The sequence below is a fragment of the Cebidichthys violaceus genome, unplaced genomic scaffold (assembly GCF_023349555.1).
Source record: "Cebidichthys violaceus isolate CVI_PGR_0920_01 unplaced genomic scaffold, fCebVio1.0.p SCAF_50, whole genome shotgun sequence".
NCBI lineage: Eukaryota > Metazoa > Chordata > Actinopteri > Perciformes > Stichaeidae > Cebidichthys > Cebidichthys violaceus.
The window spans coordinates 1814713-1842392 of NW_027176706.1; the positions used below are offsets into that span (position 1 = coordinate 1814713).

A 27680-nucleotide genomic window follows, 5' to 3' on the forward strand; every position below is an offset into this window, starting at 1 on the left:
CACATTAAGTAAGCCACATCTATAGTATAAGAGACACTCTTGGTTAATGACACAGTAATACATTTAAAAAACAAACATAAATCTGGATCTACTTTTAGAAAATACATTTTTAAATCCACTTATTTTTACTGCTTCTCGGCTGTATTATCTGTGTACCGTCTCATCTACGTACCGGTGGAGCGGTCGACTTGAGAGCCCCGCGCATTACAATTGACTTACTATTTAGATGGCCTATGCCCAAAGACGGACCTCGACCGGTCGGTTGGCTTATTCTTCCTTTGACAACTGATGTCTGCCAGAGCTGCATCGCTGATGGGGGCAACAGGTCGACGTCTGCAGGCCCGACACAAACAAAACACGACTCATGAATCTCTCCGCGTCCTCTTTATTGTGTGTCGATGCCATGTTGGATTCTCAACTTGGGTGTTTTAAACAAGTGTTGATGGATGTTACTAGTTATTGAGATGGAACAACTGGCACGTCAAAAGACAATTTAAAACACAATGTGTAACGTCGTAAAAATGGCATAAAAACTGAACGTACAGGCAATTATATTTTTGGTATACAATAACAAAACTAGGTGTTGGTTTCACAGATGAGACGACGCATAACATGGCAGTGAATGTGAGAAAATACCTCTTATGTGAAAATGAATGGATCAAATGATACAAAACACAATGTAATAATAAAAAAAAGGAAGTAAAAACAGACACATGGAATGAAATAGTCAAACTCTTTTGATCATGTTGAGTACAACAAGTTGACCTGAACAAACAGCAAGCATCCATTATCTTACACTGGCATTTTAAGATTTATAAAAAAACAAAACAAGGATAACTAAATAAATAGGGTGACTAAACAGGTGTCAAACACAAACAAGTGCACAACCTCAACTAAGAAACCAAGGTGCAGCCATGTGCTCTTTTGTGTATTTATAGGCATCTCCTGCCGCGTCCCGCTGGAACAAAAAAAGGGAAGTTTCCCTGTTTCTAGGACAGAATGAGGTCTGCTCTGGTACACAGTTCACTGACGGGCTGACAGTCCTGACACCTCCCGGTTTGGCATTTCACCCGTCCCCGGAGAAAGATTACAAAACAACAATAACACACAACGTCTCCACCGTGTTATGCGGCGGCCTTTCCTTCTCAACAGGAAATTAATTTCGTCAGACAAAAATGGTGATTGGGAGGACAACCTGCCCACAGCAGCAGCAGCAGCACAGTGTGGAGTAGTGTGGAGGGGACAATCGGGAGGGGGGGGTGTTATTGGATTTGCAATATAAATAATAAACTTGAGACATTATGGCGAAGTGAAGATACAATTTTGCTGAACATATTCAGAAGGATCAATCGATTAAAAAGAGTGAACTAAAAAGGATAATTTGGCGGTAATTTCTGAGCTTTGTCTGATCTTTGTAGAGATGTCGCCGCTTTCCCACATCCCAGTAATTAACTTACGGTGACCTTAACCCTCCACCCAAAAAAAATAAAATAAAAATAAAACCTGCTGTTGCTAGCTAGCAATGTATGCTTAGCCTCAGCACTGTTATTTACTCCAGTAAACCAGATTTAGCTGAAATTAACACATTTTCAACAGAGAGTAACTCGTCCTTGCTTCACTGCGTCTTCAATTGTGTTCAGTCTAAAAGCACATCAACTACTTTGGCGGTTTTTTTTGGAATGAAAACGATCAAAATATAAGATGTACAAATGTCATTAGCAGCTTCAGTATATATATAAAAAAAAAATCTTGGCGTCGGCCTTTTAACAACCGGACCGCGATGCTCCGTGATGCTTCCAAACACTGAACACCGTTGACTTCCAGCAACACCGGCTAACACACAGAAGACTTCTACAAAAGCTTGATTATCTCATCGCTCCGTCACCATCAAGGCCTCTAATGTTTTTTCCTTCGGATTGCCTCTAGAGTCTTACAATTAGATCCCGCGTGTCGCAGCACACGGCAAGAGAGCCGTCCAACAAGTGGTCGACTGACCAGCACTTCTTCACTGTGTTGGAAAAACAGAAAACAAAATAACAAATACCATTTTGTACATTCAGTAACTTTGTGTATTCAGATCAATTTGCTTGATTCAAACATGTATGTTGCTGGCAACGCGGCGAGCCGTGTGATTTTAAGGCAGAGGGTCCATGCGTCGATCGTCAGCCGGCGACAAAAGCTGGTCCACGTTTCCTTGAGCGCAGCTTGCGGGCGCACACATCTGCACTTTGTGTATTCATTTATGTGCATAACATTCTCCACATGCACAGGTCGATTCAAGGATATATTCTTTCAGAAGTCTGCCTTCTAAGACACGAGCATACTGTCGCATTGCGAAGAAGTCAGGAGGATACATAAAAGGAAGAAAAAAAAAAAAAAAAAAAAAAAAAAAAAAAGGTTGAGTTTGTTTGGAAGTGTCCTTCGGGTATCGCTGCAGACGTCAACACCGCCGAGTGTCTGTTCATGCCTCGAGTGTGTTTGTTCATGCCTTATTTATGGGTGTGTATGTGTCTTGATGTATACTAGAGGGTGAGGGTGTGTAGCCTGTGTCGTCTCAAGGCGCTTTGGTACTCATGTATGTTTATACGCGTCCACAGCTCCTCTGAAATATGCTTCCTCACTGGTGTTTTTTGGGGGCGTGGACGTCCTCAGGGAGCGTGCAGCGGCTATCAGAGGGCTTTGGCACTGGTGGTGTGGGAGACGGTGTGGGACACTGGCTTCTGTGGGTAGCGGCTGTAGTAGTAAACCTGGAACAGGATGGTGAAGTCCACTAAGACCTGCAGCAGGCCACACGTCCAGAACTGCACAGGAGCCTGGGTGAGCAGGAAGTAGCCGGTTTTAAAGGTGTCGCCGCTGGTCCACATCAGCACCATCTTGATGCTGGAAGGAAAGAGGAAGAAAAGGGGATGATGAATGTTTTAGTACAACTTTATTCAAAATGAAAAGCACTCAACTCATTATCGTGACATTTCCATCATGTCCTCAGTGACAGTTGGCCTTCCTTCTTCAAACATGTTTCAAATTATATTTTTATTATATTATGGCATTGTTGTGACACTTTAACTTCATGTCAGATTCCAGATTGTCAGGTTTTCTCAAACACTTTTGTTGTTCTCAAAAGTCACAGTTCAGCCAATCACTGAAGCCTCTCTTAAGCTAGGAAGCTCAACAATTGCTACCGCATTTAGCCACCCAAACTCCTGTTAGCTAGAGCTACACCAGAGCTACACAAATGTCAAAGTGAAGATACGGTGTTGGCTAGCGCGACCACAGAGAAAGACTCTTTTAGCTGCGTACCGTTCTCTGACGAGCATTTATAAAATCAAAACTCTGAGCTATCCAGCTAACGCTAGCTGCTGCCGCTAACACCGAAACTTCTCAAGCTAACAACCTAGCCTCGCTAGTTAGCGGGCTAGGTTGTTAGCATGCAGAGTCTTGTTATTAAGCTAAATAAAACAACTGGTTAGTTGCCGTGTGTACTGTGTTTTAGAAGCCTCTAGTTTTTGATTCAGAATGGGATTGATGTTGCTAACAGGAGCTAACTGGCTACATTTTTGGAAAGCTATATTTCAAAACAATCTTTAAATGGATAAAAATGAACTCAACGTTAAAGCTCAACAAACAATTCTGACAATAAGAATGATTACATGTATTTTATAGAGTTGGTCTCTAATAATTGTATTTATTTCACAAATTATTGCATAATCTCTATATTTCACAGAAATGATTCATGTGGTTCCAAACATTTCCACTTGGCATTCCCATCTTCTCTTTAATGCATCTTAAATAGACATTAAACACATCATTTTGCCGTCTAAATTATATTTGGTTACCAAGAGCACATGTTAATGAGAACAGGAAACGGGGACAGCACTAACAGCTCAGCCAAGACGAGACAAGCTAATTTGCCGAAATAACAAACATGGGAAATTGAAAATGAATCTTCTCAGGGCGCAAATTTTCTCATCAACTCGACATCCTGTGGCCCGTTTCTCAATAAAGCTCATAAGAGCGTTTCCGGTGCACAACGAGCCGACGTGTGCCCATGAGACAATCCATGGAATGAGTTAAATGAGGAAAAAAAAAATGTCCACTGTGGTTTGAGACGGCAGAGAGCTCCTTTAAGCGTACGCTTTGTCCTCTCGCTGGCACCGAGGAACAATGTGAACTCAACTACTGAGGTTGAAAAGGAAGTCTAACGAAGGTAGAAGAAACATAGGAAAAGAACGAAGCCCCAACCACCACCACCACCACCACCAGGGTCCAAACACAAAACTTTCTACACATGTCAGACTCTCCAGAAATAGACATAATGGGGGAGGGGGGGAATGTAGGTGCATCGGCTCTAAAAGCCCTTAAATGGTTAAGGGTGTTTTCCCAACACCAGTTTATAACAACATCAACACACATCTCCACTTCTGCAGAGCGCTGTAGATATTTATTTTTTTCAGAAGCGTTTTGCTTGAGGCAGGGATACATGTAGGCAACGCTGGCAAAGAAAAAAGGACTGAGCAAGCACTGTGTCTACAACGCACCCCCCCCCCCCCCCCTCCCCCCTCTGTGCACACATACAGGAGTCTTCAGATGTGCAACCTGCCTACAACAGTACCAACGCGAGCTGAGACACCTGAAGTCCCTTTCACTGAAGCGTGTCAGGTTGGCTGGTCAGCACTATTTGAAAAAGGCTTTGTGGGCTTTTTTGCTCCTTAAATTTATATGGTGTGTTTCATCCCCAGTGTTATCAGCCATGCAAGAAAACACGATGCATGATGGTTAGCAGAGGGAGTAAATAATCGGCGACATCTCTTTGGGTTCGCATATTAAATACTACCTGTGGTAACTGTGCTGGAAAAGACATGAGGTGTTTTCATGTCATCTTTAAATGCTCCTAAAATGAAATTCAAATCGACAGCCCTGTCCTCGTCCGTTTAGTCTGGGGCTGTTATCGTACGGTTTGGGGGAAACCAACAACGCTGCAACACACAAATATATGTATTTTGTATGACGGTGAAGGGAACAGGACGAGTCTCTTGTCTTTCTGTAAGCCTTTTAACAGATGTAAAAAAGACGGATGAGAGGTAATCTAGTGTCCCCCCCCCCCCCAGCAGAGCAGAGTGTAACCCCAACTGTCTGTCTTTCAGCCATTGTCGGGGCAAAGCTTTGCACAAAAAAAAACCCCTCTTGCATTATTCATGCATCCAGCTTCACCTTAGCCCTTTTTTCATTTGTCAGGCCAATTTCTGCAAACCTTGCTGTTTTCCCTCATACTCCTTTCTTATTTTCTTTCCCTGCAGCATCTCTGAATGTCCCCTCTAGCTTCCATTTTCACATACTTTTTTCTTTTTTTTTTTCTTCATAAACCCACTCTCAACAGCACTTCTCTCTTTCTGCTTGTCCATTCATCTTCCCACCAGCTCCTTCGCCTCTCTATACCTGTTTGCATTTGCCTCCCCCCCCCCCTGTCCTCGCACTCTTCTTCCTCAGTAAGGATCTTGTTATCTCTGTGGAAAGAGATCCTCCGTCCCCACTCTCTTTTCTCCCTCTCCTCCTCCTCCTCCTCCTCCTCCTGCTGCTGTCTGCGTTGCGACAATGTATATCTCTGCAGGTGATGATGAAAGAGGCACGGTATACGTGTTTGATCAATGCCTCCGCTCGTTCCCTAACAAGAGGTAACGCGGGGGAGGGCCGGGGGAATAAGGGGGGAGGGGGGGGGAACATGTCTGGCGACTCATTTATCGCCTTCTCCAAGACAAATATAAAAGAAGGGAGGAGGAGAGAAAGCCCGCTGAGCTCTGGACGGAGGAGACGGCGGTGGAGAAGTAGAGCCGCACACTGGACCAGACGATTGCTAGAAGGGGGACTAATAGATGCACCGAATAGAAACGCTGGCTTTGTTTGCGTTGCTTTGAGTACATGGAGACACATCGAAGGTTAAAGCACACGGCGTGTTTATGTCGAGGCTATTTTAAGACACGGCGAATGCGTTGCCATTTTGGAACGGGTTCAGGGTTAAATAAGAAAAAAAAAAATAAAAAATAGGAGAAAGACTGTAATATTGACAAGATGTCACAATTTCTACAGTAGAAGTTCTACCAGGTTGTTTGGTTTAAGTTCTTAGTAATACTCACTAGTTTACTAGTTGCTTTGTAGCAAACCAAACATTACAGGTTTTACAGTTAACTGCTGTGAAATCATTTTTTGGACTTTTCGTCTTTTTTTTTTTTTTTTTTTTTTTTACATCACCTACTATAAAATTGTAAGTTCCCTTAAATACCCCATAAGTCATGTCAACACCTTGTCATTGTTGCTTTTTATAGAAAGAAAACTGCTTTAGGGAACAAAGATATTAAAGTTAATTCTTAAGTGTAAACAGGAGATATATGTATTTTTTTTTGGGGGGGGGGGGGGTTTAGTATCAAATACAGTTCAGAGAGAGTGGGACATATGAGATTATGCTAACCTAGCTAACGTTATTGACTTCATATTTTATAACATCACATCATCACGTGTGAACTCATCTTAATAGGCTGTATGTTAACAGCTACACCTGGTAGCTGCTGGCTGTAAACATGTAATAACTAATTAGTAACTAATAAGAAGAAGATATTTCCATAATTCTGTTACATACCGTGAACCTCTTTATATAGCTGTAACTGTTAGTAAGCTGGACAAAGTGACGTAATAATACATCATTTAATAAAGAGTTATTTTTTTCGTACTAAACGGACTTCGTGAAGTCTGTGCTGTGACGTTTCTTATCGTCTCTCTGCAGCTTTAATGCACTGAATCATAATGCACTAACTAAAAACACTTACCGGGAGAATCACTATGGACTTCAGAGGGAAATTATTTGGGCGTAACATAATTAAGTAATAAAGCTGCATATCCCAAATTGAAAGCCTTCACTGTTTTAACACAGAATTTGCTCTCGTTGATAAAGAAAACTCCAGTCCGCTACTGTTACGGGAAAACTAGGAGTCGGTTCATCAAGATAAACAGTTTATGGCACCAAGTCTCCGGTCAGGTGGTAGTATAGCATTGCAGAGGGGGAGGGGCTTACAAGACGGTGTAGTTAAAGGAGTGCCAAGATGTGGAAATATGGCATTTCTGTTTGTTTCATGCATTCATTTGAGGAACGTTACAGACTCCTCATCGCTCATCTGCTGCTCTTTCTCGTGTCTCGCTTGAGGCCGAAGCTTCAGCGGACGTTTAATTCACACGCTTCATGTATGTCATGATTTATTGTCTAAGTGTGATTCTAGACACTTAACAAACTGGTTAAGAAGGCCGGCTCCATCATCGGCTGTAAACTGGACAGTCTGGAACAGGTGGTGGAGAGGAGGACACTGAAGAAACTATCATCCATGTTGGATAACCAGGACCACCCTCTCCACCGCCTACTGCAGGGACAGCGGAGCGCTTTCTCCAACAGAATGATCCAGCTCCGCTGTCATAAGGACAGGTACAGGAGAACATTCCTGCCTACTGCTATAAGACTGTACAATAAATCACCTCGGGACAAATCAAATCGTTAAACCTCTGCACTACTGTTTATTTAGTTGATTTAATATTATTCTGTTCTATTCACTGTGTATATAGTGTGCATTTTGTATATAACATCTTTACTATATTATACTTGTATATATTGTGACATGTGTATTTTTCTTGTATTTTTCTTTATATATAATATTAAGATTTTTTTACCTGTGACCTATTGCTGCTTGTAACAAAATAATTTCCCCTCGCGGGATCAATAAAGTTACTATCTATCTATCTATCTATCTATCACACTTTGTCGCATTTTGCTTCTATCGATAAAACAACATTCCCACCTCAGCCAAGTGTGAATGTCGTATTGTAATATTTTTTTTTCACATTTTCAGCTTTTTCCACCATCGGCATTTACGAGCACAACTCAAAACGCAACTCAAACAGAAAACATTCCAGTCTTGTTTTAAGACACTGGACAAACATGTGACTTTAAAGGAGGAAGTGTGTCACTGGATGGCGGCGGGTTACCCTGACGATCTATCTTTTCACACACACGCACACACACACACACACACACACACACACACACACACACACACACACACACACCGGGGATATCGAATGAAAACAATATGTCACCGTGCAAATATTTGCTGAGGTTCGATGCTCGCTGTGCATTCGCTCTTACTCGTTCCAATTGTCTGGGCCGTAAGAGCGTTATCATTTTGTGGACGAGGCGGTTTAGTCGCACTTGCGTTGAGTTTCCTATAACAACTCACTTTGCTTTACGAGAGTGGATCCCACATTAATGATAACGGCTTTTGCGGCCCTCGCCTGCATCATTTCTATCGCTCCCTCGCAGTTAATGAATGATATGAAATTAGTTTTGCGAGACAAAACGCATCGCATACAAAAAGCGCAGGCAGACGTTTCCCCGATAAAGACTTCGCTTAGACGTCGCCTAAAAATGTCCCCCTAAACGAACGGAGACGAATTGATTAACTGTCGTATCGTGAGCGAGAGGAAGCAGCGCTCCGAGTGATGCGAGCAGACGGAGGGAGGGAAGGGAGGGAGGGAAGGGAGGGAGGGGTTTTTGGGGCGGACGATCCAAAAGGTTCTGCAGCTGCATTGATCTGCATGCAGGGAGCCGGAGCTGCTCCGTTCTACAGCCCGGCTGCACACGGCAGCGCCACGCGTTTCGGGCCACAGGGGTGATGGGGGCCCAGCGGCATCGGTAGTCAATACAACTCTATCCCAGCACGTGGCTCTGTGTGTGTGTGTGTGTGTGTGTGTGTGTGTGTGTGTGTGTGTGTGTGTGTGTGTGTGTGTGTGTGTGGACCAGCAGCCCGCCCGGCTAAATAAGGCTCTCTGGCGCTCTTATCTAGCATACTGGGATGCAGCTCAACGCCACGAGCCTTTTAAGGCGGCCCTTGGCTGTCTGCATGTCACCATCTCCATGTTTCATGTTTCATGTTTGTCTGCGAGTGTTTTTTTTTTTGTTTTGCTTTATGGCATGCTGTTCAGAACCGGCACGAACCTCTGGCTCTCCAGTCTGGGGACCGTCTAATAATAGTTGCGGCCTGACTAACTTTTTTTTTTTAACACAAAACCCTGTCATCCCCCCCAGACCAGAGGTCTGTGCTAACAGTGAGTGTGTAAGTGAGCTGGTTTGGGTTTGATAACTGCATCAGAGTGCAGTGTGATCACCAGCGTCTACGAAAGAAAGAAAGAAAGAAAGAAAGAAAGAAAGAAAGGGCCCTCGGGCAGTGTGCAAAACTAAAAAGCTGTTTTTCAGTTCAAATACGGGTGAAATGTTGACAACTGGTGGAAAGGAGAGGATAAACAATGAACAAAAACTAAAAAAAGAAATCAAAAAGATTATTCGGAGCCAAAGAGAATACACAAACGAGCTGAGACAGGAGGAGCACATCCACAACACTTTCTTTAAATATTATCAGTGTGGAAGAAGAAGCTCTCAGTGTCCTGAATGGGAATAAATCAGCTGCTCTTATCTGGATTTTGGGGGAAGTTAACACTCCATGCAACCTCAGTCAACATTACCTGAGCTAGTGTTCAGTTAGTAACTAACTAACTAACTAACTAGTCAGTAAGTTATCCTCAAGTAGTTTCTCTTGTAAAAAAAACAACAACATCGACAATTCAAAATACAAGCAATAATAGAATATATCTAACTTCTGTTGCTTTGTCCAAGACTATAGAAAGCTGAGCGTCCAAACAGGGGTCGTGACATCACCATACAACAGTGTGAACTTACTTTGTTCCTTTTCATACTTATAATACTACGAGTAGCTGTACACTGCATTACAGCCACTGCGCCGTTTCTTTATTTCTAAGTCTTCTGCGTCGGCATATCGTCGTCTGGTGAGGTGTCAAGTTGGCAAAGTTCCCGGTTGTTAATTAGCAATGACTCCTTGTTTTAAAGATCACCGAGACTTTAGAGCGGTAAACATAGCGGTAGAATAGAGAAAAGAGTTCTCTATTCTACTACCTATCATCGCAGTGAAGCAAACCTCCAGGGACCCATTATGGTAACAGAGGCGTTAGCGGCGTCGAGCGGCATCAGTGAGGCTAACGGAGAACCTGGGGGGGGGGGGGTCAATTAGCTTCGGACGAACGCCGAGTAGCTTCAGCCACGTCCTCAAGGGACCGACGCCTCCAACGCAGGACTCCTCCTCACCGGAGCCCCCGAACTCTATCCATACTTCAATATTAAAAAAAAGTATGCTGGTGTGTGTCCACATCCAATATGACTCACTCTGCTGCCAACTTTCACGCTGCTCCGGCTGCATCCCCTCTGCCTACTTGGGAGGGCGTAGAAAGCGCTGGAAGTAGTTTGGACATTTGTTATGAATGCGTCTCCAGTCGGAGCTGGGCCCATTAACTGGGAGGAGGGTGTTTTTTTCCACACATGTACGCGCTTGCGTGGGATCTGAGGCTGTGTTTTTTTTTTTTAAATCGCATATTTACCTACCATTCATAATAAACTGCAGCGTGTGTGGATCTTTTGTGTGTACGCGAGAAATGCTCCGGATGCAGATTTAAAGAGACTTAAACCCCCCCCCCCCCCCCCCAGAATGCATTGCGGCTCTTCAGCCTGTCCAATGGCGGACTGCGAGGAAGGTTAACTGGTTGAATAAAACAATGACGGCGAGTTATGAGGTCACATTTATAATGTACTGAAGAAAACAGTCTCAAAACAGAAAAATATCTCCTCATTTTAATATCCCTTAAAATATTAAATTGAGAGGAAGTGGTAATGTTCACAATTTTCTGTCGCCTGTAACTCGGACCGGTGACGTCCGGTGAGAGCAGTCTGCTGGTACTGGCGTACTAAATCACTACTTAGGAGGCGGTATGCGGTCCACACGGACTGTCTTTGTAGTGCGCAGCACCATATGTGATCTCGAACATAGATTTATCGGTCGCTTTTCTTTTTGTTCCATGCACTTACGGGAAAGAGCACTCTGCTTTACTTCTCCTGTCTGTTTGTTTCCGTCTTTGCAAAAAATGCACGTGTGCTTATTCGTCCTCACAAAACATTAAATCCATTAAATCCCTGACGCTCGCTGTGAACGTTCCCCTCGCCACGAACACAACCCTGATCCGGAGCCCACACCTCAGCTAAAACGCTTCTTTTTTGCTTTTAAAAAAAATTGCACTTCGAAAGCAAGACATCCGCACTTTAAAAAAAGGTTTTTGCTTCCTCTTCCACGCACACGCATACACACACACACACACACACACACACACACACAGAAACCTTGAACGGAGTGAGGAGGTAAAGTAACCTAGCAACAGCCTTCCAGACTCAACAGGTTGTGAACAGAGGGACGAGAGAGGACACGAGCGGTAAACAGAAGTAGAAATGACAGCGTCCTCGGCCTCCTCTGACAGCTTTTACTGCAGCCGGCTGCTGGCTGGCAGCACATGTTGCAGGTTGAGACAAAAGAAGATGTCCGGAGACTCGGTGGACCATATATACCTCCTCCGGGGTATTGTAGTGCTTTACGATCAATTTGGCTACATTTCACAAGTTTCAAATTTGCAAAATAGGGAATAATATATTCCTCATTTTTGGCCTTAAAATCCCACATGGCGCATAAAATGAAAATGTCTATATCAGATTAGGTAAAACATACTGCAGTACCTTTATTAGAGCATCACAATATTGTATGTTTATCACTGGAATTCTTATGATCTGAATTTTTTCTGTAATAGCCATTCAATGTATTCACATGCTATGATTTATTTTCCTGCATGGGAACGGCGGACCCATGCAGGATCACGATCGCCTACCTCAGCACGATGGATTCAGAGGAACGGATTCATCCGCATTTCATTTAATGTAAAAATATTATTTTGCTGTAGTTATATAAATGTTATTTATGATGCTGTATGGCTAAACGTTAACATTTCAGAACATTTCATGAAATAAAGACATGGTGTAAAATATGGAAATGATTACATCTATGTATTTTTTTTTAATACATTTGGACTTAGCAACGCTCTGGAGTTATTGGAAAAGTTTGGATCACACAAGTCTTAAACTATCCTAAGCAGCAGTGATGTGTGGGACAAGGTGTATTAATACCCGCACTCACTCTACTTTTTGATTCATTTAACAAAAATTTGAATGTCAATGTTGTGAATGAAGCTTCGAATTTGTCAGTGAAGCTCTACCACATTTTTGGGAATTTGTTTTTACAGAGGATCAGCTTTAACTTTCGCAAGAGAGCAATAGAGCTAGAAGGACAAAACGTTCCTGTGTCCTGCTTTGTGGGGAAAACTGCTTGCGTCATTGCCATTATTATTGACGGACTACATTTTTGAAACAATGCGAGTTTGTTGGGCTGCATCCATTGTAGGTTTTTTTTGTTGTTCGGTTAATCCCCATGGGTTACTGGTCAAATACAGACGACGGGATACTTCCTACGCTTGGGGTTTGACAGCAGTACATTGTCGAGCTCTTTTCTAAAACGTCAATAGCAATTATTAGGTTTTGTTGAAAGGATTTCAGAATAAAAGTGCTTTTTTTTTTCTCCTACAAGCTTCAACAATCAGACGGGAAGAAATCGATCGCGGAAGTGGCACGCACACCCATTTCTGCTTCTACAGCAGCTGAATAGACCAGAATGCACTGCAACCACAAGAAGAAAAAAAAGTTATGTTTATAGACATCGTTATGTTCAACCAGCATGCTTGCAACCGTTGTCTGGGGGTTTGTAGAAATGTATTTCTAGGGCTGTAATGTCGAAAGTCAGATACACTAATCACAAAAAAAGAAAATCATGAAATCCATCAGACTAATAAGAGTAACCAAGGGTGAACTCCTTCTGTGGGGCCATACTGTAGACAGTGTCGGGGGGGGGGAGACAAAGAAATCTAAAATAAATAAAGCATGGGACAGAGAGGGTATGGAAAGCCCAGCGTGGGAGCTGTCATGGCCGGTTAAGTGGACAGGCAGCTCTGCTGGAGCGCCGTTATCTGTCGGCTGCAGAAAGCCAACCAGCAGAGAGAGCGAGGAGGAGGGGGGGGGGGGGGGGGGGGGGGGCAGTGCTCTGAGGCAGGACATGCACAGCCAGAAAGCTTTTAATCAGGACTGTGTGTGGACTCGCAAGTCTTTAAATACATTGTCAGTTTCAACTTCACTATTTGTCTTCGTGGCATTTCTTTGACCCCGTATCTGATTCTAAATCCGCGGCGCCGTTGGGTTCTTTTGTTGATCCGTTCACGTCTCGCGCCTGCCTTGTTCATTGACTGGACTCCACCCGCTCCCTCCCTCGCGAGAGCATTGGAGATCAGGTGTGGGAGAAGAGACACACACCTGGAGCTGATCTCCTCACCGGGGAGCTGAACAAAACGTCGAGCAGGGAAGCTGATCAGAGATATTCCCATAAATATTCGCCTTCTCCGTACAATCCTGCGACGACTGTTTTTAAAAAGCACTTTTTTAGGGCTCGACTACAGCACGGAATAGATTTTTGAAACTGTACATGCTTTAAAAAAACGCCCCCTAATTACAGCCCGAGATTTGATGCAAATCAACATTAACGACCTAAAACGACACATTAGCAGTAGATACGGGCAAGACAGAACACCTCATTATCATATTGATTTTCAGAGGGTTAATTGTCACGTCGGCGTTAATAAATAGCTGTCAGCAGCGCCGTCCTCGCTTCTCGTTCGACAGGTGCCAGAAATACTTAATGAGCGTGCGTCGGTGTTAATAATCGTATGTGAGACAACATGATCCGGAGGGCGTTGCTCACGAGCGTGCGCTTCCAGTACAACACAGAGACGCCCCGCGATGGAAGTGGCGCTCATCAATAAAAACAGCACTCTTCAGGACAAAGAGACATTATCATTAATCGGGGATGCAACACGCTTTGTTTTGATTTCAATCTTGACTGTTAAATTATACTCGGCAGCCCAACTAGTTGAAGGAAAAGAAGGCGACTTGTCAGCGCTCAACCGTGTGTTTTTACACCGTGGGAGTTTTGAGCTCTCCAAGACATGAGAGTTGACAATCGTGAGAGGAAAAGAGGAGACCGCTTTCTTTTAAAAAAGGGTGGTCCTGGATCGCACCGAGACGCTGACAATGTAGAGCAGCCTTTGGTTGAAACTCGACTGCTGCTAAAGCCAAATCAGAATAAATCGTGAAGTTACGTCGTCCTTGTTTCGTGTGCTTGTAATTTACGCCATTTCATAATTCACAGATGTGAGAAATATAATATATTCACTCCCCGCTGCCCAGTTGGTGTCAGTTGAGCTCAGAGCTGTTGAATTTTTCTAATCAGTACTGAGTCCGTACCTCATGCCCTCTGTGGACTTGTTCTGATAATTGCAGTAGAGCTGCGGGGTGCCCAGCATCGCTTCGGTGAAGACGGCCAGGAAGCCCAGGGTCTCCACGAACAGCACCGAGTCCAGGAAGAGGTAGGTGACGTAGGCCGCCGTCAGCGTGAAGGCCAGCACGCACTGCATGTAGTCCAAGAAGCGACTCCACAGCCAGAAGTAGCTCCAGTCGAAGTCTGAATAGCAGGTAAATCACAAATGAGACAACAGAAATGGATATCGTGGATGACTACTACCTCCTCCAGGGAGTGCGGTTCTCAACCAGCTGGCCAATACTGGCAGACTAACAGAGACGGTAATTGATGTGCACAGATCCTGTAAAAAAAGTAAAAGACATGAAACAGTAATGTTGTTCCTCGTTGAGACGAAAAATAACTTTTTCAGACACATCACAGTTGAAGAGTTTCATTCCAGTGGGACTTTTGGGGGGAAAAACAAGACAAAAAGTCAAAAGTGTAGCTAGTGGCCCCGAGAGGACGCAACATTCATTACATCCAAAAAACACAGAAGTGCCGTCCCGAAAAAACAAACATTGTTGCTTTGAAGCCTCGAGTCCACCATCTTGTTTTTTCTGCAGGAAGAAGTGACCACCGAACACCGACTGAGACGTTTTAAGGCAACCAAAGCGGTTCCAATGAACTGAAAAACACACTGTTAAAGCTGTGAGGCAAAAACATGGTGGCAATAAATCCAGCGGTCATCGTCTCATGCACTTATATACAATGAGGCTTCTTTTTGCAAGTAGAGGAGTCGCCCCCTGTTGGCCATTAGAAAGAATGCAGGTTTAAAGCGGTTTCCGCATTGGCTTCACTTTTCAGACCCGGAGGTTGAATATGAGTCGTGTAATGCGTGCGTGTGCGTTTGGCGGCATCGTGTGAAACGTACGATCCAAAGTCAGAATATCTCAGCCTCTACTGCTTTCAAATCTGACCTTCCTATGAGGTCCGTTGTGGAAGCGCGATAGTGAATCGTTTGGAGTTCTTACCAGCAGCGAATGTGGTAATGAAGTAAATGTTAATCAGAATGACGAAAAAGCTCAATACAGACGATTTAATATTAGAAATCAAATATTGAAAAAAATCCCTTTTAAGACGTCACCTACGATGCTATTCTGTAGTCAGTGAGTATAAGTGAAGTAAAATGTATTCATACAGTCACATAAGTCACAAGGTGCTTTGAAACTCTCATTAATGACTTTGCGTGTTGTTATTAGAGACTTTGTTTGATAGTGTGTGAAACATTCACGACACACACATCGTGGTTTAAATTTCCGGTTGGTTAGTAAGCTGAGAGACACTTCTATACTCTTTTGTACTTGCAAGTAATCACATTTTTCTTTTCTCCTCATTCCTCCAGCACCGGAGGAATTAATTATCTACAAATCCTTTTTTTTTTTTTTTTTTTAAAAGCTGTATCTAGTTAACAAAAGGAAGAAAAAAAAAAAACTCTATTATTGTGAACATTTTTAACTAACTTCACACTTGAGCTGCGAACGTTCACACACCTCCCACAATCCCCTTCAACTATATGTCACTGCCACAAATAGGCCGTCTGAACCGCACACGACTTGGACTTCATTCAGCTCCTTGCGAGTACAGACGCCTTTTAACTTCAGCGTCTTGAGGAGGAGGGGAGGGAGGCTGTGTGAGGACAGGGTGATGGCGGGTTATAGTGTTTTCCACGCGGCAGTAATGGGCCGGGTGGGAATCTGGACACCGACGAATGATTAAAACTCTCTGCCCCCCCCCCCCCCCCCGACACCTCTTGTTGTGTGTTCTTTCTCCAAGGAAATGATTAGATGGCAATTCTGAGGCACAACGACGCCGGCTTCCTGTAATAAGCGGCGCGACGCAATGCTAATCGAACCACGGTGCCGTCCGGAGATCACCTCAGGTACTGCAGTACGCGACGTCAGACATCTCTACTTCTTAATTTCTTCTCTGCAAAAAAAAAAGAAAAAGAAAAAAAAAAGCCCATTCAACATATCGTTATGGTACAAACGATGTGAACAAAGTGCCCGAGTAGCTGCTGGTTTAATGTGAGAGCAGAGGACTCCGAAAGAGTTTATCACGAAAATCTAATCACGGCTGAGAGAGCGAAAGCCGTTTCTTCTCTGCTGTAACGCAAATGAGATTTCTACAATCCTCGAATGCAATAGAGCCGATTTGTTTAATCACGTTTAAATGAGGTTTCTCTTTATCTAAGAGGCACATCTAAGCACTGCACTGTATAGGCCTCCAGAGAAGGGGGCCTATACAGTAGATAAAAGCTAAAGAGAAATAAGTAAATAAAATGCCGGAGCAGCGTTTGGAATGACTTCATAACCAAATAACATAAAAAAAAAACCCTGCAATTTATCAAGACTTTATCAAATCAAAAGTGAATGAATGCAAGCCCGTATGACATTTCAGTTTCAGATTTAATAAAATATTGTTTCATTAGAGAATTAACTGAGCGATTGTGACATTTAGATGGTATTTCTACATGAACACGCGCGGCAGGTAACCTGGCTTTGCACTGTCACATCCAATTGTTGCCGTCTGACAGGCGAGTTCAACGAATCCTGAAAATGTAACCGAATAAACCTCAAAGAGCAATTCAGATGAGGTCAGGTCCCGGCCTTCTGTCTACCGAACGACGCGCTCAATGCGAAAACCTTAAACCATGTCGGACGGCGACGGCAGCAGCAGCAGCAGCAGCGAGCAAACGGTTCTTAAAAGCTGATAACGGGGGCATGGGTTTCTGTTTCGGAGTACAATCAACACGAATATCCTCCCAGCGCTGTTATGCTGTTACTGTATAGTTGTTTATTCTGTAGGTGTTGTAGCTGCGGAGCCCCTGCTGGCAGCAGAGGACTGTGAATCTGGGCCAACTAGCACCAGGCTGGTGCTGCATGATAACAGCCAAACACAGAGGCTGAGGATATCAGGGGCGATAGAGCAAGCGCTCAACACCAACCGGGCTGCTAACAAAAAAGGCATGCGCAGCTTGAACGTGTGAGACGTTTAATGTATGGCTCCAAGGGATGGAACGACTGGGCTCCAGATGGGATAGTATAACGGGGAGAAAAACAAACAAATAATGTGGTAGTAGCTGGCGTGGAGCACAAGGAAACTTTTACTGTGTTTTTCTTTGCTGCTGGCTAGTTAGCTAGCTAACAGTATGTTCCAATTAAGCAGACTTTTGTAGAGTAGAGACCACGGCTACACACACACACACACACACACACACACACACACACACACACACACACACACACACACACACACACACACAACAGTGTCACGCATGTATTAAGTTAGCTTCAATACATTTACACAGTGTAAAAGAACATGAAAAGCCCCCGAAGAGCGCTAACAGAAGTGAATGCTAACGTTGGTCCGTGCTTACTGGATGTGCAAATAAGCTAAGTTTGCTAAAACAACCTCACTGTGCTTCTGTTAGCTTGTCTCTTCTGCTCTCAAGTAGCTAAACTAGAATTACGGTTCATTATAGTTCATCCTTGAGGGTTCGTGCCAAATTTGAAGAAGTTTGCTAAAGCCTGAAAGACAACCTGAAAACAGAATGCAACACGCAACACGAGGCATAAAAATGCAGCTAACGTTAGCAATAATTACAGCTGTACTTTGATGTAAGAGGTCTTGCTACCCCATATTACGTTAGCTTGTTTAAAGCGTGTGTCATAGTTTTGAGCTTTTATTGTTCTGAGATAAATAAAGTTAAGTATAAAGTATGATTTTTTTTCCCTTCAGGGTGCAGTAAAATCAGCCAGTTCCTCAAAATGTTACCAATTACATATTTTATGTTATAACCTCAAACTCCTTGAGACCTTTTTAGTTGTTCTAAAAATGAACAAACGACTTAATGTCATCTCAGTGACGCTAATGATTGGGGACATAATTGCACGGACTGCGTATGCAACAAGATTTGATTTTCATTTTCTCAACTTTTGTCCCCAGTCACTGCTGTCAAGGGCGTGGATCGAGGAGGAGGAGGAGGAGGAGGAGGAGGAGGAGGAGGAGGAGGAGGAGGAGGGATAATGCATTACATTTCCTCTGTGGCGAAATAAAAAAAATATTTTGCAACTTCATTTTGTGGCCAGGGATTCCGCAAAGTACACCAAAAAAGAAAAAAGAGGCAACATTGTGATTATGACACGCTTTTAAATTATTTGTGCGGTCCTCGTCTTCCGGCTCATGTTTTAGTGATTACACTCCTTCACGCCGGTGCTGTGCTGTCACCATCTCTTAATCCTGTGTGTGCACACTTTAAAGATGCATGCAAATCTGCCTCTAATTCTGAGCGGCAGCGGATGTAAAAAGAAAAACAACAACAACATCTTGTAGGCAGATCAGAGTGTCACACTACTTCCACACTGACCATTAACCTCAGCCACACACTCCCTGTCCTCCTCTTCCTCCTCCTCCTCCTCCTCCTCCTAAATCCCGGTATCTGCGGCATCACTGTGTGGGAACAGACCGGAGCTGCATACAATGGACTCCCTGCGGTGGCCAAACGTCTTGTGCGCAGCTCGGTTTTGAAGTCCCACAGAGTTGCGGTACTCGTGTAGGAAGACGCGGGTCGGACTCCTGAGTTTTCAAATCGCTTTGTTTACCGACTGTTTCCTGCCAGCTTCGGTTAGGCCCTGGAGAAAAAAAAAAAATGAAATCTACGGAGGCAGTTGAAATAATGGCTTGCTGTCACTCAAAAAGCAGGAACGTTATTATGAACGACAGATTTTAACAGCCCGGGAAAAAAATTGAACCTCGGATTTCGACGAGCTTTATCGTCTGAAATTCGGTCAGGGGAGCTTTTTCACAATGACTAATGGGGCTTTCACTGCCGAGCCACGGCACTGCAACTTCTCCGCACCGCCACCTAGACTAAATGCGAGGTCTCTTCGACGAAAAGAGGCTAAAAAGTCGGACCTCTAAGCATCCTTAGGGAGGAGATAACTGCACCTACAGGACGGAGTGATTTATTCTAAGCCGACAGACCGCCGTGGGACCAGAATGAGCAACGAGCCGGAACCAAACCGTAGAAAGAAATGGAAATCTCTTGTACCGCCGTGTTCCTCTGTAACGCCTGAGAGGCGAACATCTCTGTGGTTCAGGACCAATCAATCATTGTGACATAATCAAGATAACTGTGGATTCATGTTTGAGCGCCGCCACTACCAGCACAGCGAATCAGACTTTTTTTGTGGGAAAGGCTACAAAAAAAAAAAAAAGTGGTATTTTTGTATTTATTATTTGTGGATGCTATTCCAATAAACCAGTTGCTATTGGCTTTGCTGGTTAGTTACTTAACTTGTTCACAACTGCATTGTGGGTAACGGAAAACCATCACGGTAGTTAAAGTTACCGCTTAGCTCAGCAGAACCACGCGACCTAATGATCGAATATATTCATGCAGCACTTTTATGGTTATTTATGTGTATAAAAAAAAAAAAAAAGCACATGAACTAAGTGTTAAAATGCATTCTCTTGGAAAAACAACTTTGCATTTCTGCTTCACTGTGCAGCACGTTAAAAGTAAAGTGAAATGCTTTTCACGATTTCACAAACGGTTCTTGAGGGAAACAGCAAAAGTAGATCTTTTATTCCACCTCGATGTTTTGACTGGAATGAATTCAAAAGAGATGTTTTGACTGGAATGAATTCAAAAGATCCCCCCCCCCCCCGTTCACAGACGGCTGATAGATCAGAAGCCAGCAGAGAGTGAATGAGGATGTTGACATGAAAGCACAAACAAGTGAGCTATACCCAGGAGTCTGAAACCGCAGACGCCCCCCAAAAGTTTGCATACAGGATTTAGAATCCTGGAGCAGGGATAGAACCCCCCCCCCCCCCCGATGGTCCGCTTCCTGACGCAAATTCATTCATATGCTGCTCAACTAACTCAATCAGGGTTTCCTCTGTCAGGGCTTTAAAAACAACTAAGAGTGAAGTTTGAAACGTACCCCAACTGTCACCCGTCACAACTTTTCCCTACAAATATTTAATCTTGTTTTTTTTTTCCCTTCCAAAAAGCCTTTTTACCTCCACCTGAGTGATCACCAGCGTTCCTGGTCCCGTCACAGACAAATGATCTGATCTGTTAATCTCCTTAAAGGATTCCAGCAGGCAGTCTTCCGTATAAATCACTCTGAGCTGCTATTACACCGGGATTTACTCCGTCTGACGAAATACAACTAGTCTACAACATAGGGCTGTGCAACTCAGACGTGGCCAGGCGTGTTCTTCAGAAACCGTATGCAACTGAACCATCAGCTACCAAAATTACACACTTTGAAACGCCTTTACATAAAATGTTCTCAGACGACCATGGCTATAATAATACAGCCTTATTTGGGCAAAGAGGAAGTGCCATTACAAGTCAGCCACACTGTGCTGTCCACGTCCAGCTGTTTGATGGAGGTACCTGATGGAGGTAACCTGGTGTGATAATGATGCTGCGGTGCTACTATGAAGGCTAAGGGAACATTAAAAAAAAAAAAAAAAAAAAAAAGGGGAACCAACGGAACAATAAGAGGAACACAGGTTGAGAATGTGCCCTGCTGACTAAAGAACACTGTGGTGAGTCACTGCAGAGAGCTACAGTGTGGATCTGTTCCACCTGACGTCTGCACACCGACACCGGTCTGGTGCGATCCTAAATCCGTCTTTAAAAGCACCGGCCACGGTCGCTCCGGGCCTCTTAAGTGATGCCGCGTGTCTAACTGATTTCTTCCTCGGGTGTTTTCCATCAATAGTTCCTACAACGGGCTTATTTTTTCCACGAGCGGCGCGGAGATCAAAGAACACGGCGTTCTGTCGATGGTAATGATGCTCGGCAGAGTTCACGGATCGATGGTGGGCCGTTGAGATCAGATTCAATATGTGGCAAAACAAAAACAAAAAAGGCGGAGCCGGCAGTGAGGAGGGGGGGGGGGGGGGCATCCTGCTGCTCCTCCAGAAAACAAAGCAAACAGACCGAACCGCAGAACGCCACGATGTCTGAGATGATTCCACAAAACATCCAGAACAGCACTTCAATACCAAAACCGTTGTGCCATCACATTCGGTCCCACGAGGACAATTTGTAATATACCGGCCGAGCCAAGCGTTCATCTTCTCGTCACACAAGTATTGTATTCTACTGCCACCTAGTGTCCATACCAGGAATAACAGCCCTCTCTTCACTAGTACTGTGTCCTAATCATACAGCGCATACTACTACAATATAACCACTATATACACTGATATTTCTAGAATTATTACAGTGGAATAAATCAATATACTTTACATGTTTAGTACAAAGAGGAATTAATTCTGAAGACATTTTAAATGTTCTCATTCTGTCAGTTAAACTTTAAGAAAGTGTAATGTGTGATTATTTGTGCAGCTGTGCCTACATTTCCTTCATGCATTGCATTGTGGGACAGTAGCATTAAGTACTTTTTGTGTTTTTTTTGTTAATTCATAACATACCTAGCGTGTGTAAAAGCATGAGTAGTTGAGCGTGGTTTGCATTCTTGTAGCGGTTTCCTTTAAGTACAACTGGCATCAGCCTCTTGTATAAGAAAAAGTACACGGCAGACATGTTGACACTATAGAGCCTAGAGCCTTTTAAACCTGGGCAACCTGTCTGACTGAGCAACTAGATGTGTTGCTGCTAAAGGTCAGGGTGATTTTCCCTCTTATGTAACCTTTTAAACGCAGACGAATGCAACAGTTCATTCTGTAAGACAGCGACTTCACAACGGAGTACAGAGGAAACGCGACGCTCCGGTAGAGGGTGAAAGAAAGGCTAAAGGATGAGGAATAAGGAGTTTAGAGAAGTTGCTTGTCAACCATCTCTTTGGTGTAAGCGTAGCGGCCTTAGAGCCCAGGGAAGTAGAGGAAAGGTAAAGTAAACATAGAAGTAGTCACAAAAGTGTCAAAGGGAACACCAAGCGCTGGACATTTTGGGCCGACGGCCAGATGTGATATCAGAGGAAAGAAGGCTGCGATCGCTCAAATATCAAATCTCTCTCTTGTGTTCGTTACCGAGTTCCTAATAGCGAGATCCTGTGGTGTCAGATAACGGTACCGAGCCACCCGTAGGTGTTACGTTTGACCAAAAAAAGTCATAATATCCAAGAAGCTGATCATCGACGACAAAAAAAAAAATCACAAATATATGTTGTTTTTTTAATCAGTAATCAGTTTCCTAAAAACTGCTGGGCACTGTAGTTTTCAGCCAATCAGGACAGAGAGGTACATCTGTTGGGGACTATTTTCAGCCGTGGATTAATACGTATCTAGTGAGTTCCAGCAGCAGGACGGTGGACTGGAAACAAACGGTCTGTGTTCCTTGGTAATGAAGGAACATGTCACCCAGTGTCTGTGGCTTAGAGGAACAATATACATCAGGCTTGGATAAGCAGGCATTACTTATTAGTTGGATGAACCTTATTATCTTCTCAGAAAGCTTGATAATGCAAGAAAAAAAAAAAAGATAGATTAACGGAAGAAACAGACACAAAAGACCGGCAGCTTTTCACCCCGCCGAACCGATTCACTGACCTATCTATAATAAGAGAAGGAGGCATTGTGCTGAAACCAAAGTGTAGTTCAAGGAACAATTTTAAAAAAGCCTGTTAGAAGACAGCAATTTGCATAAATCAGCCATTAAAAAGATGCTTTACATTCACATTTAAAAGGGCACGATAAAAATAAGCATGCACCGGTTTAAGGGCCATTAAACACACACACACACACACACACACACACACACACACACACACACACACACACACACACACAAAAACACAATAAACACATTTTTGTTTGAGATCTAATATCAAAACATTTCCAACTGCAAAAACAGAAGCAGAACGTTAGAAGAACTACCAGATGTCAGTAAAAAAAAAAAAAAAAAAGCTTCTAAATATCGTTAGTATTCTGGAACTAAATGAGAGTCAGAACAGATGAGCTTTTGAGTTCCTTCCTAAATCTGTCGTTTCATATAAAATGACAGATTCAAGAACAAAAGAAAACGTGCAACGTTCACACAGGGTTGATTTTCCAATGACAGCCGATGCTTCATCCGCACCGAGGGCGTGAGGAGCGACGTGCATTGAAAGCATCACAAGCGGGCGGCCAGTGAGGGATGCAGCAGGAGCAGCGGGACGGCATGCGGAGTGAAATGAGCCGTAAGTGTCGATGGCGTTAGTCATCATGCAAACGACACACACACACACACACACACACACACACACACACACACACACACACACACACACACACACACACACACACACACGTGTGTTGAGATGGAGAGGCAGATGAACTACAGCTGATGTTTCATGGCAGACACAGTGAGTGCTGTACGTACCCAGAAAGAGCCTCTTAAGGATTCTGATCTCCTCGTCCTTATTGTCTGTCGCTACGGGCGGGAAACAAAAAATAAAAAGAGAGAAAAATAATAATAAACAGGGAAAGAAAAAAAAAAAAAGAAAAAAAAAAAGGAAAAAGAAAAAGAGAGCTTTGGTTTTCTTCAGGAGGTGAGCTATGAAGCGTCAGACATCAGAGTAATGTGTGACATTTCAGGTCATGGTGAGTAGATAGTGATACCACAACAACAGATTAGTTACAACACTGGTTATTACACTGATGTAACGGATCAGAACCTTAGAGGCTCCGAAAACATTCATTTATCGGCTTCTTACTACGAGTGATGAGGTCCAGCATAGAGACGCAGGTGTGCCGAGAGATTTATGCATTTGAGGTTTTGTCGGTGATCATTTTAATAGTTTGAAGTGGGCGGGGCTTAGTTGGAAAGAAAGGCGATGTCACCAATCAAAACTAAGGCTGTTTGACAAGCTACTGTCAGTTAATCTCTCACACACACACACACACACACACACACACACACACACACACACACACACACACACACACACACACACACACCAGATTAGCCTAATTTTTTGGAGTGTTAAATTCTTAATTATTCAGAAGGATTTTTCCCTCCTTGTTGCTCATTAAGTCACGGCAATTTAAATTTGTTTTTGGGGCAATAGCAATAATCTTTTTTTGGGGAAACTACTTGTTTATTACTGGCAATATGCTGCGCATTATAATCTAGTTTTAGCGCTAACACGCTTACATTTGCATAAAATCGGAGTCATTTTTTTTGGACAGTTGGATCTGCATAACAATCCCTGCAACGGCCGACCTCGCAGCACAACTTTTTATGCAACCTGAGCCACTCCTGCAATGTAAACTCTCAATTAAAAGAGCAACAGTGTTTTAGAGAATCGGCACGGTGTCTCTAAACACAATAAGTCAAGACTCAAGCGTATGGATTGTGTCTTTCATCACCTTTCTTTAAGAACGTTACTGCTGCTGGTCAACAGATAGTCCTGCACATAACCACATTACACCTTCATTGTGCCTTGTGTTAAACAAACACTATATAAACCTGATAATTAGTGGACTTTGGGGAGGTGCTGGTTGGCAGATTTTGTTCCCGCAACCGTCTCATCTGATTCACGGCAAAGAAAGCAGTTACTTGTGCTCATTATTCCACGAACAAAAAATAGTTCCATTGTGACAAAATGCACACAACACGTATAGAAAGAAGAAAACTCAACTGCATAGTTGTGACTCAGCTGTGAAGTCTATCTGGACTTTTTTTTTCCCTTCACTCACGCTGGTTTGCCAAGATGGCTGACCGGCCTACAGCCTTCAGCTTCTTTCCCCTTTTTTTTTTTTTTTTTTTTTTTTGAATGGAGACGACTAACTGCTTTCTGTACTGGATTCATTTAACGTTTGTTTTTGTCATCTGACACTGAGGCTAACGGACATTAGCGCTCATTCTCCGAGAGTGTGTGTGTGTGTGTGTGTGTGTGTGTGTGTCCTCATGTCATCAGACTGCCACGACGACAGGAAGCGAAACTTAAGCAAATCCAATCCTGGAGCAGGAAGCAGCGCAAACGACACCTGATGCAGGCTTGAAGCACACGACTAAGAAAACCTGCTCTTTATCCGTTTGTTAAGCAGAAGAATGTACATAAAGAAAAAGCAGGATCCAAAGTGTCGACACAAGGTGTCAAATAACTTGGATCCACATGGCCGTGGGCTTTGAACTGGGGGCACTTTGCTGTATTTCTCTCTAGCTCAATTACTTCTTATAATGATCAGATTTGATCAATTATTATTATTCTTAACTCATTTGTAACCAAGTATTAACAGAATAGTAAAAGATGTCCTTGTAAATGTAGATTTTCCCTACTAAACTTACAACCAAATATAATATTAGGCATCTATCAACTTTGTTTTTAGACTGTCGACTAATTAAAAATTGTAAATAGCAGCAAAAAACCCCAATAATACATGAAATACCTGTTTATTTACAAGTATTAAGACGCATTAAGATGGGTTTTTTCCCCCGTTTAGAAGGCTGGCTTTGGGGAATTTGTTTTCGAACATCTCTTGACAAACTCATCCCACTGGTGGCAAAGTTCACTCGTTTGCTGCAACAAGCAGGTTGAACTGGATTATTCAAACAAAAAAAAAAAGAAAAAGAAAAAGCAAACAGAGCATTTTGAAGGAGTGGCTCTGTGGTCACTCACACAGGGAGGCGAGGAGGAGACCTGTGAACACCTTTCTCAAACACACTCACATATTTATATACTCTCTCACACACACACACACACACACACACACACACACACACACACACACACACACACGCGCGCGCTCTTTCAAGCACATTAACATCTGAACTCTGCGTCACACTTTCGCCAAAGTAAACTCAGATAAGCGTTGCTTTTTTTTTTTTTTTTTTTATCTGCGCTGGGGTTTCTGACCTATGAAGGAGCGCCTCTTGGTGTTGAGTTCGGTGGCCGTGCGGACGTCGGTGCACAGGTTCAGCATGATGAGCATGGTGGCGATCATGATGATGCTCTGCCACAGCAGCAGGGTCTCGAAGTAGCGGCCAAATCTGACGGAGAGAAGGAAAAAAAAAAAGAAAAAAGAAAAATCTTTTAGGAAACTTCAGCAGAAGCTTGTACACTGTTATTAACCCCCTATGAAGATATTCATACAGGAAATCAATTTGTCAGGGACTCGTGTGATTTTGCCTGCGCCTTGTTAGTACTCCAGTTTAATTAAATCAAATGCACCTATCAATTTAAGACTATTAGAAACCATAATTTAATCCAGCATGCGTCCAATCCACCTATTCAGTTCCCTTGTGTAAGTGGAAGGATGGATGGATCCAGCATCTGTAGAAGAATTGATTCCTGAAACATCTTAACTCTATAGGCTATACTTTTGCATTACAAGCAAGTACAGAAGCTGGTCTTGTTGTGAGTGAACAGCCAGGAGGGGGATGGTGTTACCTGAAGAGTATCCGTAGGATGTTAGCCACCAGGAGGACCAGGCACACGTACGTGGAGAACCCCTCTGCGTTCTGGGTCCGGCGGATGTCTCTGTACTGGGGCACGTAGGGCACCACCCCGCCGAACACCATGGCAGCAGCGGCGATCCACGCCACCAGGTCGTGGAACACGGACACAATCTGGTCAAACACCTCATCCTCCATCGTTCAGCTGCTCACCGAGGAAGTTGTTGAGCGATGTCAGTTGGCCGTCACCGGCGCGAGGGAGACTGTTACGCGGTGTTTATCCTCCCTTTGGTTCCTTGTAGTGATTTGTAACATCCGTGTTGCTCGTGCATAGTCCTGACACGGATTACACAGACGGTACAGTAATATCGGAGAATAGTCCAAACACTGGGGACGTCAATATGCTACTGTACCGACAAGAACGACGCTCACCGAAGGCAGCGGTGGTTTGTTGCAGTGGAGCAGACGGCCGATAATCTGCTCATTACGTCACATTTCTCAACACTTCTGTTGATGCTAGCTGTCGTTGTTTGAAAAGGCTGCACCAAACTCAAGAAGAAGAAACTCCAACGGTTCCTGGTGTTGTATAAGATGCTATTGGAATAGGCAATGCACTAGTAAAAAAAATGGTATTCCTTTTGTGATAGCGCCCAAAATTGTGACAGTAGTTTCTTCACTGACTGGCTCATCTGTGTGTTTCTTCTTCTTTGGTGCTTGTTGGCTTCTTTTTTTCTTCTTCTTCTGGTTGTATGGTGGTTGTCATCCATCTTATTGGCGCATTACCGCCACCTTCTGCTCCGGAGTAAGCAGTTTTATTAAAATAAAATAAAATAAAATAAAATAAAATAAAATAAAATAAAATAAAATAAAATAAAATAAAATAAAATAAAATAAAATGTTTTCGCTACAGCAGCATTTGTGGTACAAGTATACGGTAC

The 27680-nt window shown here is 43.4% G+C and overlaps 1 protein-coding gene across 2 annotated transcripts; it reads right to left on the reverse strand.

Moving 5' to 3' along the window:
* Positions 1 to 369: 369 nt before the first annotated feature.
* LOC137888027 (solute carrier family 66 member 2) lies at positions 370 to 27450 on the reverse strand. 2 transcript variants are annotated; one of them, XM_068731298.1, is made up of 5 exons: positions 26738 to 27450; positions 26204 to 26337; positions 23725 to 23775; positions 14324 to 14540; positions 370 to 2880 (listed from the first exon to the last, which is right to left on the reverse strand). In XM_068731298.1, exons 1-5 carry the CDS (start codon positions 26938 to 26940, stop codon positions 2670 to 2672), a joined length of 816 nt encoding a protein of 271 aa, XP_068587399.1. In that variant the 5' UTR covers positions 26941 to 27450; the 3' UTR covers positions 370 to 2669. The 2 variants fall into 2 exon arrangements, with proteins under 2 accessions (XP_068587399.1, XP_068587400.1); XM_068731299.1 differs by lacking the exon at positions 23725 to 23775.
* Positions 27451 to 27680: the final 230 nt, after the last annotated feature.

What these genes read in the sequence shown, in the direction of transcription:
- LOC137888027 (XM_068731298.1), bottom strand. Translation starts at nt 26,940, where the DNA reads ATGGAGGATGAGGTGTTTGACCAGATTGTGTCCGTGTTCCACGACCTG. An exon ending in CAAGAGGCGCTCCTTCATAG is followed by an intron (nt 23,776 to 26,203) that starts GTCAGAAACCCC and finishes TCCCGCCCGTAG; the next exon opens with CGACAGACAATAAGGACGAG. An exon ending in AAGTCCACAGAGGGCATGAG is followed by an intron (nt 2,881 to 14,323) that starts GTACGGACTCAG and finishes CTTTCCTTCCAG; the next exon opens with CATCAAGATGGTGCTGATGT.